The sequence below is a fragment of the Bicyclus anynana genome, chromosome 17 (genome assembly GCF_947172395.1).
Source record: "Bicyclus anynana chromosome 17, ilBicAnyn1.1, whole genome shotgun sequence".
Taxonomy (NCBI): Eukaryota; Metazoa; Arthropoda; class Insecta; order Lepidoptera; family Nymphalidae; genus Bicyclus; species Bicyclus anynana.
The window spans coordinates 4,386,948-4,400,885 of record NC_069099.1 but is presented as its reverse complement, the minus strand read 5'-3'; the positions used below and the strand labels follow the sequence as shown (position 1 = coordinate 4,400,885).

Sequence of the window (13,938 nt, the reverse complement as noted above, 5' to 3'; positions counted from 1 at the left end):
CCATCGTCTGATATGATGATGATGATGATGAGTAGAAGCAACTTTATTTACACCGATTTTGAGAATTCCAATTCAAGCTACATTTTAAAGGGAGTACCATGGGCTTTATTTCATTCCTATTCCTATAGGGACGGAAACTATGCAGTGTTGTCTAATAAAAAGTGACGTGCATCAGTCGTGGGGTTTTCATTCATCGCTACACGTCATCGGCTCGCGCGCTACATCGGGAGTGTTACGAACGAAGTTGCCAAGCTTATATTGTATTTTTATACATAACGAATAAACTCAACAAATACTGGACTGATTTGAAAATTTAAAAGTTATATTATGTGGTACATAATTAATTTATTCCTGTATACCTACCCACGGGAAAGGGAACTTTGCAGGTTTAAACCGCGAGGTCCTGCTAATATAAACTATATATACATATATATGTATATACACACATACATCTAAAGTTTCATTACAAATTAGTATACAATAAAATAAATGTGTTGTATTTGGTTATACAGCAATATTTTGTATTTTATAAATCCTGTTATTTATGATTCTTCATAACAAAAAAAATCGTTACAAGAAAACGTTAAATTAATTTGGATTTAAATAATATTAGGTACTTCAAAGATTACTTACGCATGAAAGACTTGATGTTCTTTGACGGTAAATACATTCATAAATGATATAATTCTAAAAGTAACATTGATATGTTAAGATTATCCGGTATTTTCAATAAGGAAGTTATTACATAGGTACTCTACTCATAATATAATATCCAATTTGCACAAACTTACAACTATTTATACGTAAAAATGGCAATTACGTATTACTTAAACCTACCGGATGGTAATTAAAATAATACTTACATAAATACAAAACACGTAACATATATAATAAATATAATTATAACGAAGTGTAAATGCTCGATATTAAACAATTTTTCATTTCAAACTCTTTACACCTTAAGTTGAGCTTTCTAATAGGTCCTTGAGTCGTGAAACGGTCAAGCCACACATTCTGGAAGGGTGTAAGAACTTGAGAACACGCAGAACACTAACCAACTCTACCCTAACTCTATCATACACTCTGATAGAGTTAGGGAGAGTTTGGTAAGGGCCTCTAGAGTAGGCTGTTCATGATAACTTTCTTAGCAGTAAGCAATATGCATTATTATTCATCATGATTCATTATTAACAACCCATGTTTGGGACCTCTCAGAATGAGAGGGGTTAAGCTAATAGTAGGATTGGCAAACTTCACACATGTAGTTAATTAAGAAAATAATCTCGGATATGCAGGTTTCCTCAATGTTCTTAAAATGCACATAACTGAAAAGTTGGAGGTGGATGCCCGTATTCGAACCTACGCCCTCGGAAACGAAGGCAGAGGTCATATCCACTGGGCTATCACGACTCACGACTAGTATTGGCTTACTATGTAAATGTTTGTCGTGGGATAACTTATGTCTGTGACTTTTTTGACCCTTGAAACCTGCTATCTTCTAAAGCCCCGAACCAAACTCCATAATTGATTACTTACTTACCTATAGGAGCAAAAGCTGACATTTCTGCCTTCCTAAAATTTAAATTAAAAAGGAACTGCTTTTCCTTCACAACTTAGGACTTAGAAAATCAGAGGAGATGCCCTTAGAGAGTCGTTACGTCCATCTATTCTGCTTCTGCCTTCGGGTCAGGCCCCATCAGGCGATGCTTCTGTGCTCGCCTAAACCCCCCGATGACGCCGCTGAGGTCCCATTAAGGAGCCTACGGCATTTAAACAATCAGAAAAATAATTAGTCGAATTACGAGTAGGTTCCTCTGCGTTTATGGATGATCGATTTTCCAAGTTTACTTTGGGTTTGTGCAAGGTATAAAAAATACCGTTTTCGGAAATATATTAATAGAATTCATTGATTGTACGACCACAACGGTTCCTCCTACAGCTTGTTAGCATTTTTGGAAGGTCCTTCTCTAGAAGGTCGTGCCTTACAAGGTTATCTGTTCGTTATTCGAATTGCAAGAGTTTAACTTAAATGTTCACTCGTATCACCACGGAATTATAGTTTTAACGTACTCTATGGTTATTTGTGTTGTTATATAATCAGCTTCCGTATATAGTTTCACTCGAGTATATAGCACATGTCACGCGAACTAGCATCGCCTCGTGGTCTCATACGTATTTACACATGTCATGAGTCTGTCTATCATATGCATATACAAAATGTGCCAAAAATTTGCATCTACAAACAAATTCTTTTTTTTTATAATATCATAGGTAGAGCCTCAATAGCTCAACGGTAAGAGCGGTCGGACACATCACCGAGGGGTGGTGGTTCGATCCCCGCCCCGTGGTACTATTGTCGTACCCACTCCTAACACAGTCTTTGCCGACTAGTTGGCGGGGAATGGGAATTAAAATATTGGTCATATTTAAAAGATATGGCAAATATTCTTTAAAAAAAATAAAATTATATAATAGCAGTGTTTAACTTCGTTGTTTGTCACTTTTATATGTATAACTAGCTGCGGCTCGTAGTTTCTCTCGTACATAGCACATGTCACTCGTCATGAGTGGCTATCATTGACAAAATTGATAGTAGGTACCAACATCATAAAGGCAGTGGCGTGCATATAAAATCGATCTAATCTATTTTTACCTAGGGTAAGCACTATGCATACAAATTAATTATACAAAATGGAGAATACAGGCTCTTACTGAGTACTCTGTATGTCTGCAACTGAGGTAAAACAGTGCCTTTTTGCATCTATGTCCACGCCACTGCCCAATAGCGTTTGAAGCAGTAGAAATACACCATAACGATTCTTCATGGTGTCGTCTAGACACACTATCATTATAAAGGCGAAAGTTTATGTGTAAGTGTGCGTGTGTGTATGTTTGTTCCTTCTTTACGCTGCGGCTACTGAAGCGATTTGGCTGAAATTTGAAATAGTAATAGATTTTACTCTGGATTAATACATAGGTTACTTTTCATCTCGGAAAAATCCATAGTTTTCGTGGGATTTACAAAAACTGAATTCCACGCGGACGAAGTCGCTTGCGTAAATAATAGTTTTTACAGAACAGAAAACGCTAAAAGCTAACGCTATAGTTTTCTTATGTATATTATTATCAATGTTGACAAGTAAAAGGTGTTTCGATTTCTAAAATACGCATTACAGATAAGTAATAAAAATTTATTTTTATCGTGCTCCATTTTGACGGTTTTAATTTCGTTTTTTGTCGTTTCGTTACAATAAGTAGAACATAAAATATCAATAAATCGAAAGGCGAAAAACTGCATTGGAAAGTTCTATTGGCTATTATTATTGGCTCTTTGAGATTTTATTTTATTTTTAGAGAGTTGTATTTCGATACACTGTACCTCAATAATTCATGGATTTTTGCAATATCACGTAGTATGTTAACCTACTTATGTATTTGTAAACGTCATTAGATCGATTTTATTTTTATAGGCTTCATTAGGTTCATATGGTTTTACTGATAAGTTCATTAACTTAATATTTTTAGTAGTTAGTAGATTATACCTATTTTGGAAAAAAATATTTAGGTCGTATTACATTTTAATTTTAACCAAGACATTATGTAACAGTAAAATGATCGTAACAGAGAGAAACGTGACAATAATTTAATGTAGTCCCGTTTTATATCACGCCACAGTGAAGCTTTTCCAAGGCCTCTGAAGGACGTGACTTTGAGGGTAGCTGCATAATAAAGCCCCTTTTAACGGATTCTTCGTTAAGGTAGTCATATAATATGACTTGTTTTCAGATAGAGGATAATTTAGGGTAGCTCTTTAGTTGTGACAAGATTTAAATAAAATTGTATTAGGTGGTATTTAGAATGCTAACTATGGGCCTCATAAGGATCGAGAGTCACACAGATGGCGAAGGAGTGAGCTATGCGACTCGAAGTAACTATCACGAAGTATCTCTACGTGACTAAATCACAAATTAGGAGATCCTCGGATCCAAAGCTAAAGTGGCAAATGGGTGGTGCACATAATTCGAAGAGCTAATAGACGTTAGGGTCACAAAGTGCTGGAATAGCATTGATAAGGGTTAGTTGGCTGACGACATCAAGCGAGCTACCATCACATTAAGAAATATCAGCCCTATCTTCTAATCCACGCGTTTAAATCTGGTGGATTTTAACAGTAAAACTGACAGTCCTACTATCGAATCTACAGCAATTACACAATAAAAAATAACAAATCTTCATCTTACAGTTGGACTGATTCCAATTGATTGGAAAGTGATAAAATTAATCAAAACCTAAAACTATAATCATAAGAAATTATTAGTGTTACCATATTGGTCGGCCGTTTGAAGGCGAGTGTCACAGTGTAGTGTAATGTAGTGTAGACAGTACCAGTATGTCAGTGTCCGGTGTATGGGATTTGATTGACCTGGTGCCAGTGAGGTGCCGATGGATCGAGAGGCTCCGACGTTGCGGCAAAACTCTGCTGCGGCGTCACAAACGACTGCTTAGACGGATCAAGAAGGTAACATCTACTTAATGTTCTTCTTCCAGGTGCCTCACTGTCTGTGAACCTGGCATGTTGTTGAGTATATCCACTGAGTTTACGTTACGTCATCAACCCATATTCGGCTCACTGCTGAGCTCGAGTCTCCTCTCAGAATGAGAAGGGTTAGGCCAATAGTCCACCACGCTGGCCCAATGCGGATTAGCAGACTTCACACACAGAGAATTAAGAAAATTCTCTATCCAGGTTTCCTCACGATGTTTTCCTTCACCGTTTGAGACACGTGATTTTTTTTTTTTAAATGCACACAACTGAAAAGTTGGAGGTGTATGCCCCGGACCAGATTCGAACCCACACCCTCCAGAATCGGAGGCAGAGGTCATATCCACTAGGCTATATGGTGGGTACGTTAACAGGGTACCTAACCCAAAAAAACAACTTCCAAAATACTCAACCAGCTCGTCAGGAAAGGTGGGTTAGTCAAATTTCGTCTTCAAAAGAGAATAGGTTTTATTATTATACGAATATTTTTATCTTGACAAGTCTTGATAACCCTCGTATTGATTAAGGTCGATTTGACCGTGAAAAAAATATAGTAGTCAGTACGACGAAACATTTTTTTCATTTTGATATAATAATAATTAAATATGAATAGAATTATATAATTCTATTCATATTAAATTATTATTATTGTTTGTCGTGTAGCATCAGTTATTAGAATATTATATTAATGGCAAACCAAACTTATGCAATTAGCATAATTATATAAATTGGTTTTTGGCAGACGAAGTTTTTTTAATATAATATTTTCGTTTGACTCCTGGTTATTGTGTGTTCTGGCTTGTACATATTATGTAATCTGTGTTCAATAGGCCTGTATTCTGTGGTCCTGGGTTCTATTCACAGCTCAAATCAGTTTCTGATTTTATTGTTTCCAAAATTGACTCAAGTCTGGTCTGTTGGTAGGTCTCTATCGGAGTATTTACCACCCTACCGACAAGTACCGTCACGCTATTTAAGGGCTCTCGCACACGGGCCACCGGCTAAAACCACAAAACGCCGCTACCGGCATATTTCCTGTACTTTTCATACATTTTGGCGGACTCGATTATGATACTGCATATATGGGTTAAAAAAGTAGCTGCCACCGACCACAAGTGTCGACCACTGGCCACAAGTGGCTGTAGCGCAATTCAGCTACTTTTGTGGTCTCTTCTAGCTTCTTGTAACGGCGTTTGTGGCTGTCGCGTATGGCCCGTGTGCGTTAACACTTACGCTTACTAATCCATACGTTTTCTATGTCTCATAGAAACCGTATGGATATAATGAACTTACTTATTTTAAGTAATTCCGTTTCCATCTTAGAATGCATCTTCTTAGCATCAAGTGAAGGTCGCAGTCAAAAGTAAACTTGTAAAATAAATAAAAAATATGTTTATTTTGATGCAGCTGTATTTGCTTGCATTGACTTTATGCAGATACGAAATGCACGCCAAATTAAAGGAGGTCGACTTCGTAACGAAGAATTAATTATGAACGTGTCAGTATTGATAGGAAAATTTCCAAACAACAATAATTGCTCCGGTCAAAAAAATGGTTCCTGTATTTTGCGTGCGCAATTTCCAATAAGTAACGTCGGTCACACACAATCAAGTTTACCTTTCTGTTTGCAGCGCGCTTAGGAAAGTGGACAGTGAAATATGTGGTTTGATATTTCACTGTCTTTGTTATTTGCCTAAATCATTAGGCGCCGCTGACGACCTCTACGGCACAGACGGTATTAGTTTACCGTCCTTCAAAGCGCTTGGAAGTGTACAGTGAAAAAATATCGCAATATGGTTATGGGGTGATATTTATTTTCAGTGTCTACGTCTCTAAGCGCTTCTGATGACCTCTCTGGCACAGACGGTATTGCTGTGGTTGTCAATTATGAGGTCGTAGGTTCGATTTTCGGCTCGGGTCAGCTAAAGTTATTTCTCTAAATTGGTGGTAGGCATCGGGCTTGGCTAGTTATCACTTTACAAGCAAAGGTTTACCGCCTACCGATTTAGCGTTCCGCTACTATGCCACGTAAGAGTTGATTTGATTTGATCGACCCATAATCGGCTCACTACTGAGCTCGAATTTCCTCTCAGAATAAGAGGGGTTAGGCCAATAGTCCACCACGCTGGCCCAATGCGGATTGGCAGACTTCACATACGGAGAGAATTACAAAAATTCTGTGGTATGCAGGTTTCCTCACGATGTCTTTTCTTCACCTGTCTCAAAAGGCAAGTGATATTTAATTTCTTAAAATGCACACAACTGAAAAGTTGGAGTTGCATGCCTCGGACCAGAGTCGAACCCACACCCTCCGGAATCGGAGGCTGGGGTCGTATCCACTGGGCTATCACGTCTATTACCATCTTTAATCCCTTTAATCCGCCCGCTTCCATCTTTAATTGGATCGTCATTTAAGTAGGTGAGATCACAGTATAGGGCTAACTTGTTGTAGAATTAAAACGGACGATAAACTTGATCGTGTGCGACTGCCTTAAGCCGTGCGAAATTGGAAATTGTTTGCCGCTTACATTTTAGAGGCCGCTCCGTGTATGACGTCACTAATCAGCTGATAGGTCATTGACATTGTTTGTGTTTGTTCTTGTGTTAAAATCTCGTCACGTTCTATTACAGCCTTCACGTGGTTACGTGATTACGATCTTTTTATTTTATTTTACTTTAATGTTCATTGTTTTGAGACTAACGGACTGGAGGTATAATTACTTTTGGAATTGCGTATTTTTGCTGACGAAAATAGCTTGCAAACTGATTAACTGCTATATAGCAGGCATCCACAGATCCGCATTGTACTTATCGGATGCATCGCATCAAATGGATTTTAGTATTCTTTGTATAGAAAATCATACAAGTGCGTCCACTGATCCGCATCGTATGGATCGCATCGAACGGATTTTATTTATCGTAAAATTAAAAGTCCGTTTTATGCGATGTGTCGATTTCTTTGAAATAATTACTTTGAGGGGAATACGACAATACATGACTAGCTAAGAAACTTCAATACAAATCCAATTTGGTGGTGAAGGTGGCGGACTGGCTGTTTAAAATCCACCCCCATGATATGGATATCAAATGAAAGGCTTTGCTGTCAAGAATACGAAAAGTTAATTAAATCCAATATTTGTAATTTTTAGTACGTGCTAAAAGCGTGTTTTTTAGTTTTTTAAACTATTTATAATCTATATATACATATAAAAGAAAGTCGTGTTAGTTACTCCACTTATAACTCAAGAACAGCTTAACCGATTTAGCTGAAAATTGGCAGGGAGGTAGTTTAGAGCCAGGAGAAGGACATAGGATACTTTTTTTTGTAGGGGTAGGGTGGGGGTTGAGCAGAGGAAGTTGAAAGTTTACATCGAGTTTCACGCGGCCGAAGTCGCGGGCGTCCGCTAGTTTCATATAATTTAGATTTTAAGACTAATATAGGTATGCATACTCGTATGTATCTCGAAGATCATCCACGACTCACTCAGGCACGCCTGCAGATATTATATATGTATATGGAAGCGCTTAATGTGAAGGTTGAAAACGTTTTTTTGTAAAAATAAATAATTTGCAGGAGTCATATCTATAGAAACACGCTATGGAAATTATTTTAAATACAATAAATACTCTATGATTACTTAGAATTATGGTCGTTTATTTATACATAATATATGAGTATATTTCAATAATCTCATAATATTGTAACTGGCCCGGCAAACATTACATAACTTAACTAACAAAACTAATAAAACCGCGATCAAAAAGAATTTTCAAATAAAGGTGAAAAATATTTTACGACATATTTTCACATCTTATGTTTTATCAATGTGTACATACAAATGTATACAAACTTACATCATTATGAACCCATATTCGGCTAACTGTTGAGTGAGCTGAGCACCAGTCAGAATGACAGGGGTGAGGGGTTCAAGACTACGCTCTCCTCTTCAAACATACATACAACATAATATGTGCCGTTTTTTTTATTCTTTACAAATTAGCCCTTGACTATAATCTCACCTAGTGGTAAGCGGGCTAACTTGTTAGGAGAAGGATGAAAATCCACACACCTTTCGGTTTCTACACGGCATCGTACCGGAACGCTAAATCACTTGGCGGTACGTCTTTGTCGGTAGGGTGGTAACTAGCCACGGCTAAAGCCTCCCACCAGCCAGACCTGGACCAATTAAGAAAACCTTAATCGACCCAGCCGGGGATCGAACCCAGGACCTCCGTTTTGTAAATCCACCGCGCATACCACTGCGCCACGGAGGCCGTCAAAATCATGCCGTATGTAGAACTTCCTCGTTATTGGAAATCGGTGAATGATTCATGATACGATATGACATTGACCCTGCGGGTGGACGGCGACCCAGTTTCGACAGACTCTTTGTTCTTACGATTTTGTGAAACGCAATTCGAGACAATACCCATTGTGACACGCAGTTCCTGGAGGTCTTCCTGTGACTTGATAATTAATTAATGCCCGCGACTTTGTTTGCATATATTTTTTTTTTAATAGTATGCTTTGTTTGTTCTTAAAATAACAAACAATGCATTCAATTTATATTGCGTACTGGCAAACGCCCTGCAGTGTCAATCGCGTGGTTCCTGTTGCTGTAGGAATATGGGAATATATAGTATCTGAAGGAGAAATTTACGTTTCAGGGAGTGCAGTCTGAACTGAGACAGTGTCGATAACTAACTCTATGTTTACCCGTGCATAAGACGAAATTTTATAAACATTCTTTCGTTGTGCAAGCCGTTAAGTTATGGAATGCTCTCCCTTTAAACATACGGCAATCAAAGACACTGGACATTTTTAAAAATGCCGTAAAGACTCATTATCTGGTGCAGTAAAGACGATCTGTATATATTATTTTTCTTCTAAATGTATTTATTAGTATATTTTGATATGTATTTTATTCATTATTGTAGGTGTTTGTGTAATATTGTTTATGTGTTAGGATGTAAATTATTTGTATGTATGTGTATTACTAATACTATGGTTATTTTTGTTTTACGCCACCTGCTGATGTTCTTTAGTTTTCCTAAACCGAAGGTTGCCTGGAAGAAATCGCTACGATAAGGCCGCCTTTTGTATGCTGATCTCTTCCTAATTTGTTTTTATTTCACTTGTATTTGTCTTTGTGGTGTGCAAATAAATCTATCTATCTATGGGACAACAAACCTCCTGGCAACATTCAAAATCGTAATCTGCATGCTTACTTTACAGAATGCGGGAGCTGTTTCGGTGCGCTAGTGATATATCTATAGTATAAAATCTTTGGTTGGCTCACTATATTTGACAATACACATCACGCATTGCTAATGATGAATAATTAATTTACTCATTCATTAACCGGAGGAACCTTAAGAGACGTTGACTCTACATTGTTCAATTGCCGTTGTTATTGTATTGTTTAAAATACACACATTTCACATTATTCAAGTGCGTCGATGGTTCAGTGGTTGGCAAATTTGGCTTCAGATTACGAAGAACCGGGTTGAGCTATGAAAAACAGAGCTTTTATTTCTTGTAAGGAATCATCATCATTCATCATAATTAACAACCCATATTCAGCTTACTCTTGAGCACGAGTCTTTTCTCGAATGAGATTCTCGAGAATGAGATAGGCTCAACCAATATGGCTAAGATTTCACGTGAAGTTAAATTTCTTAAAATGCACACAACTAAATGAGGGGTGATAGCCCAGTATGAGCCGTGATAGCCCAGTGGATATGACCTCTGCCTCCGATTCCGGAGGGTGTGGGTTCGAATCCGGTCCGGGGCATGCACCTCCATCTTTTCAGTTGTGTGCATTTTAAGAAATTAAATATCACGTGTCTCAATCGGTAAAGAAAAACATCGTGAGGAAACCTGCATACCAGAGAATTATCTTAACTCTCTGCGTGTGTGAAGTCTGCCAATCCGCATTGGGCCAGCGTGGTGGACTATTGGCCTTACCCCTCTTATTCTGAGAGGAGACTCGAGCTCAGCAGTGAGCCGAATATGGGTTGATGACGACGACACAACTAAAAAACATTGGAGGTGCATGCCCTAGACCGGATTCAAAATTACACCCTCCGAGTCGAAGGCAGAGGTCATATCCACTGGGCTATTTGAGCTCATCTGAGGAATATTTCGTTCTAAAACCCAGCCTAGAGTTGGGAATTTTGTGTTCTTTGGCATTAGTCTGGTCAAATAATTCAAAAACGTGAAAAAGAAGAAAGACAATGCTCCTAAAATATAAGCGATAGCTCATTCGATTTGGAATAACCTTTGGAAATGTATTAGCCTGAAATTTTTATTTTCATAGCAACAAAATCAATTTTTAATAACATCTAAAACATGACAGCATTCGACGGCCTCCGTGGCGCAGTGGTATGCGCGGTGGATTTAAAAGACGGAGGTCCTGGGTTCGATCCCCGGCTAGGCAAATTGAGATTTTCTTAATTTGTCTAGGTCTGGTTGGTGGGAGGCTTCGGCCGTGGCTAGTTACCACCCTACTGACAAAGACGTACCGCCAAGCGATTTAGCATTCCGTTACGATGTCGTGTAGAAACCGAAAAGGTGTGTGGATTTTCATCCTCCTCCTAACAAGTTAGACCGCTTCCATCTTAGACTACATCATCACTTACCATCAGGTGAGATTGTAGTCAAGGGCTAACTTGTAAATAATTAAAAAAAAAGAAGTTCATATTTTAGGAGCTTTTCGTGATTATATCTGTTTTTCACGTTTTGGACTATTTGACTACACCGTAGTACCAGTGACCAATAATAATAATAATTAGGGATTATGGAAAACCTTATTAAATTATTTATTTGCAATCATTGACTTTACTTTTTCGACCCGATGTTGAAAGTCACTTTGTCAAACGTCTTTGTTGGACGCAATCAAAGACAATAGGTACTCATTGTGGCAACGCTTCCAGAGGGTGTATTGTTCAAAACTTTTAACCTACTTGCTTATTATGACCATTCCACTTTGTACTGGAATGACGTGTGTTACGTCCAGTTAAAATATTTTAAATATAAAATAAATTTAATATTGTGTCAAATATAATTAATGTTCAGATTAAAGTTTACTTGTGCTATATTTTATAACGGATAATTATTTGATTTATTTTTGTTTTTATTATTTATTCGTCCTTTTTGTGTTACTTGGAGTTAACTTTATTATACGTGAGTATTTTACATGTTTATGTAAATGTAATTTAGTATTTTTATACAGATTTGCTAACCACTCCATTCCGTGTTGTTAGTGGACTTGGTTCTTAAATCTTATAACGTGTGCATATTCCACGTGATCACAAGTAAAACGCAATAATTATTATAATTTTGTAAAAAAAAAATGTGAGTCCGACGATGTATGATTTTGTTCAATTTTGGTGGTGCATTCTACTTATTATAATGTGTTTCTTCTTCTTCTTCTTGATGTAGAGGCTCTGCAGGTTTTCACGAGGTCCATGTATCATGTTGACCGCTTTCGATCTATTGTGATCGCCACTGACTAGATTCCGCTCTAATACTGGTTGTCGTCAGCAGCAGTTTTTTTAGAATACACGCATAATATTTTATTCAAATAAAAATGACGCGCTTTAAAATTGTCATACCTCATCATACGAAAGCCTTCCCTGAATGATTGCATATAAATATCAAAAAGTGTTGTCAAAATCATCAAAATAAGAATTTTGTAAGATTTATGGAGGAGCGTACCTAATTATCTACATAATATACATATTCATATCTACACTTTTTACAATAATTATAACAAGGATATTGACTAGACTAGACTACGTTATGATTTTAGCATTATGTATGTTTATACACCTACTCCATAGGAACCTATCCTATAGACAATAGGGTGCACTTTATAGACACTACGGACTCAATATAAACCTATGGACCACAGAATACATAGTTGGCCAAGGAATTTTCCAATTTTTAACTTATAGTGCATACCCTAGTTAAAAACCATATGCACAATAAGGTGTCAATCAATTCATTATTATGACCGGGTGTCATAATGAATTGATTTTTTTTGAAAAAAAAAAAAAAAAAAACAAGCTCAGTCATTAGAAAACAGCCAGGACCTATTAAATTATGTAGAAGAAAATCATTCTATCCAATATCTAAGGCCCCGACTATTTTCTAATTGCTTTCAACACTTATGGACTGAGCTTGTTTTTTTTCTTTTCAGTTTTTTTATACTTTATGCAGTCGGGTTTTTGTTATTTTTTTAATTAATTAATTTATTTTTCTTGTATTTGAATGAAACTAATTTGAGTTTGTATACTAAACAATAGAAATAATTAATAGATGTACAGACAAAATTCCAAGTATTTTATTACATGGCTAGATTTTGTAACTACGAAGCCATATTTACCGCATTATGCAGTGATGCAAACGTTAATCACCTAGTTCGTGACTTACGTAATAGGATTTTTAATAAAGAAACGAAAGCGACTTGACTTTTATATCTTATTATCATTACCATAATTTCTTCATTATAATTATTCATAATTTCTTCAGTTGTATTGTCGTTTTACGAGTCCTAGGTTCAAATTCCTCGTTTAACCATTTATAAATTATTTGTTATATTTTCTTTGATATTATTTTCTGTGTAATTTTATTATTTTTTTTGTTCTGTAGAGCCTTTGTACAAATTATAGAAAACGAAAAATAAAGATGAATAAAATCGGTTAAGTAATTTTTTTTAGCTTTGGAAAGGAAAATAGGGATTATATTTGTATTGTATATATATATATTGTGTGTCGTGTAACATATAAATTTATACATGTAATATGTATACGTCTGTAACGTAGCATTACATGTCATTATAAATAATGATACAGCACAGTTATTTTTGAAAGGAAGGAACGATATATACTTCCTTTGGAAATTTAAAACCCCATTACACCATTAAAGTTCACGACAGCGCGCTTTCCAAAGGCCGTCGGTTCATTGTTAAAGTACCGAGGTACCATCGGTATAGTAATAACAAGGTAATAGAAATGGCGTGTACTAACAATAGATTCCAGTAGCGTCAGTATATCCCGCGGTTTCACTCGCGTAAATTCTGATTCAGTTAGAATACGGGGAAAAATATAACCCATGCTACTTGTAGGTAATGTAGCTTTCTTTGGTGAAAAATTTCCTAAAATCGGTCCAGGAGTTTCGGCGCCTATTAACAGCAAATAAACAAAATATCAAGTACAGGTACAAGTAGCAGTTATAAAGCTGAAGAGTTTGTTTGTTTGTTTGAACGCGCTAATCTCACGAACTACTGGTCCGATTTGAAAAAATCTTTCAGTGTTAGATAGATAACCCATTCATTTAGGATGGCAATAGGCTATATAATATTCTTTTCTTATTTCTACGGGAACCACGC

General features: G+C 36.7%; 1 protein-coding gene across 4 annotated transcripts in view; it reads left to right on the top strand.

Moving 5' to 3' along the window:
* Nucleotides 1-13,938, top strand: part of LOC112044665 (protein fem-1 homolog CG6966) — an 89,572-nt gene that overhangs the window by 58,738 nt on the left and 16,896 nt on the right. For 3 of the 4 annotated variants that reach the window (XM_052886378.1, XM_052886379.1, XM_024080580.2), the window contains exon 2: nucleotides 4,244-4,519. The exons of the other annotated variant lie outside the window; for it this stretch is intronic. In XM_052886378.1, the coding sequence (XP_052742338.1) occupies nucleotides 4,391-4,519 (129 nt within the window). In that variant the 5' untranslated portion in view covers nucleotides 4,244-4,390. The remainder of the gene's footprint in view (nucleotides 1-4,243; nucleotides 4,520-13,938) is intronic. 4 annotated transcript variants of the gene reach the window in all.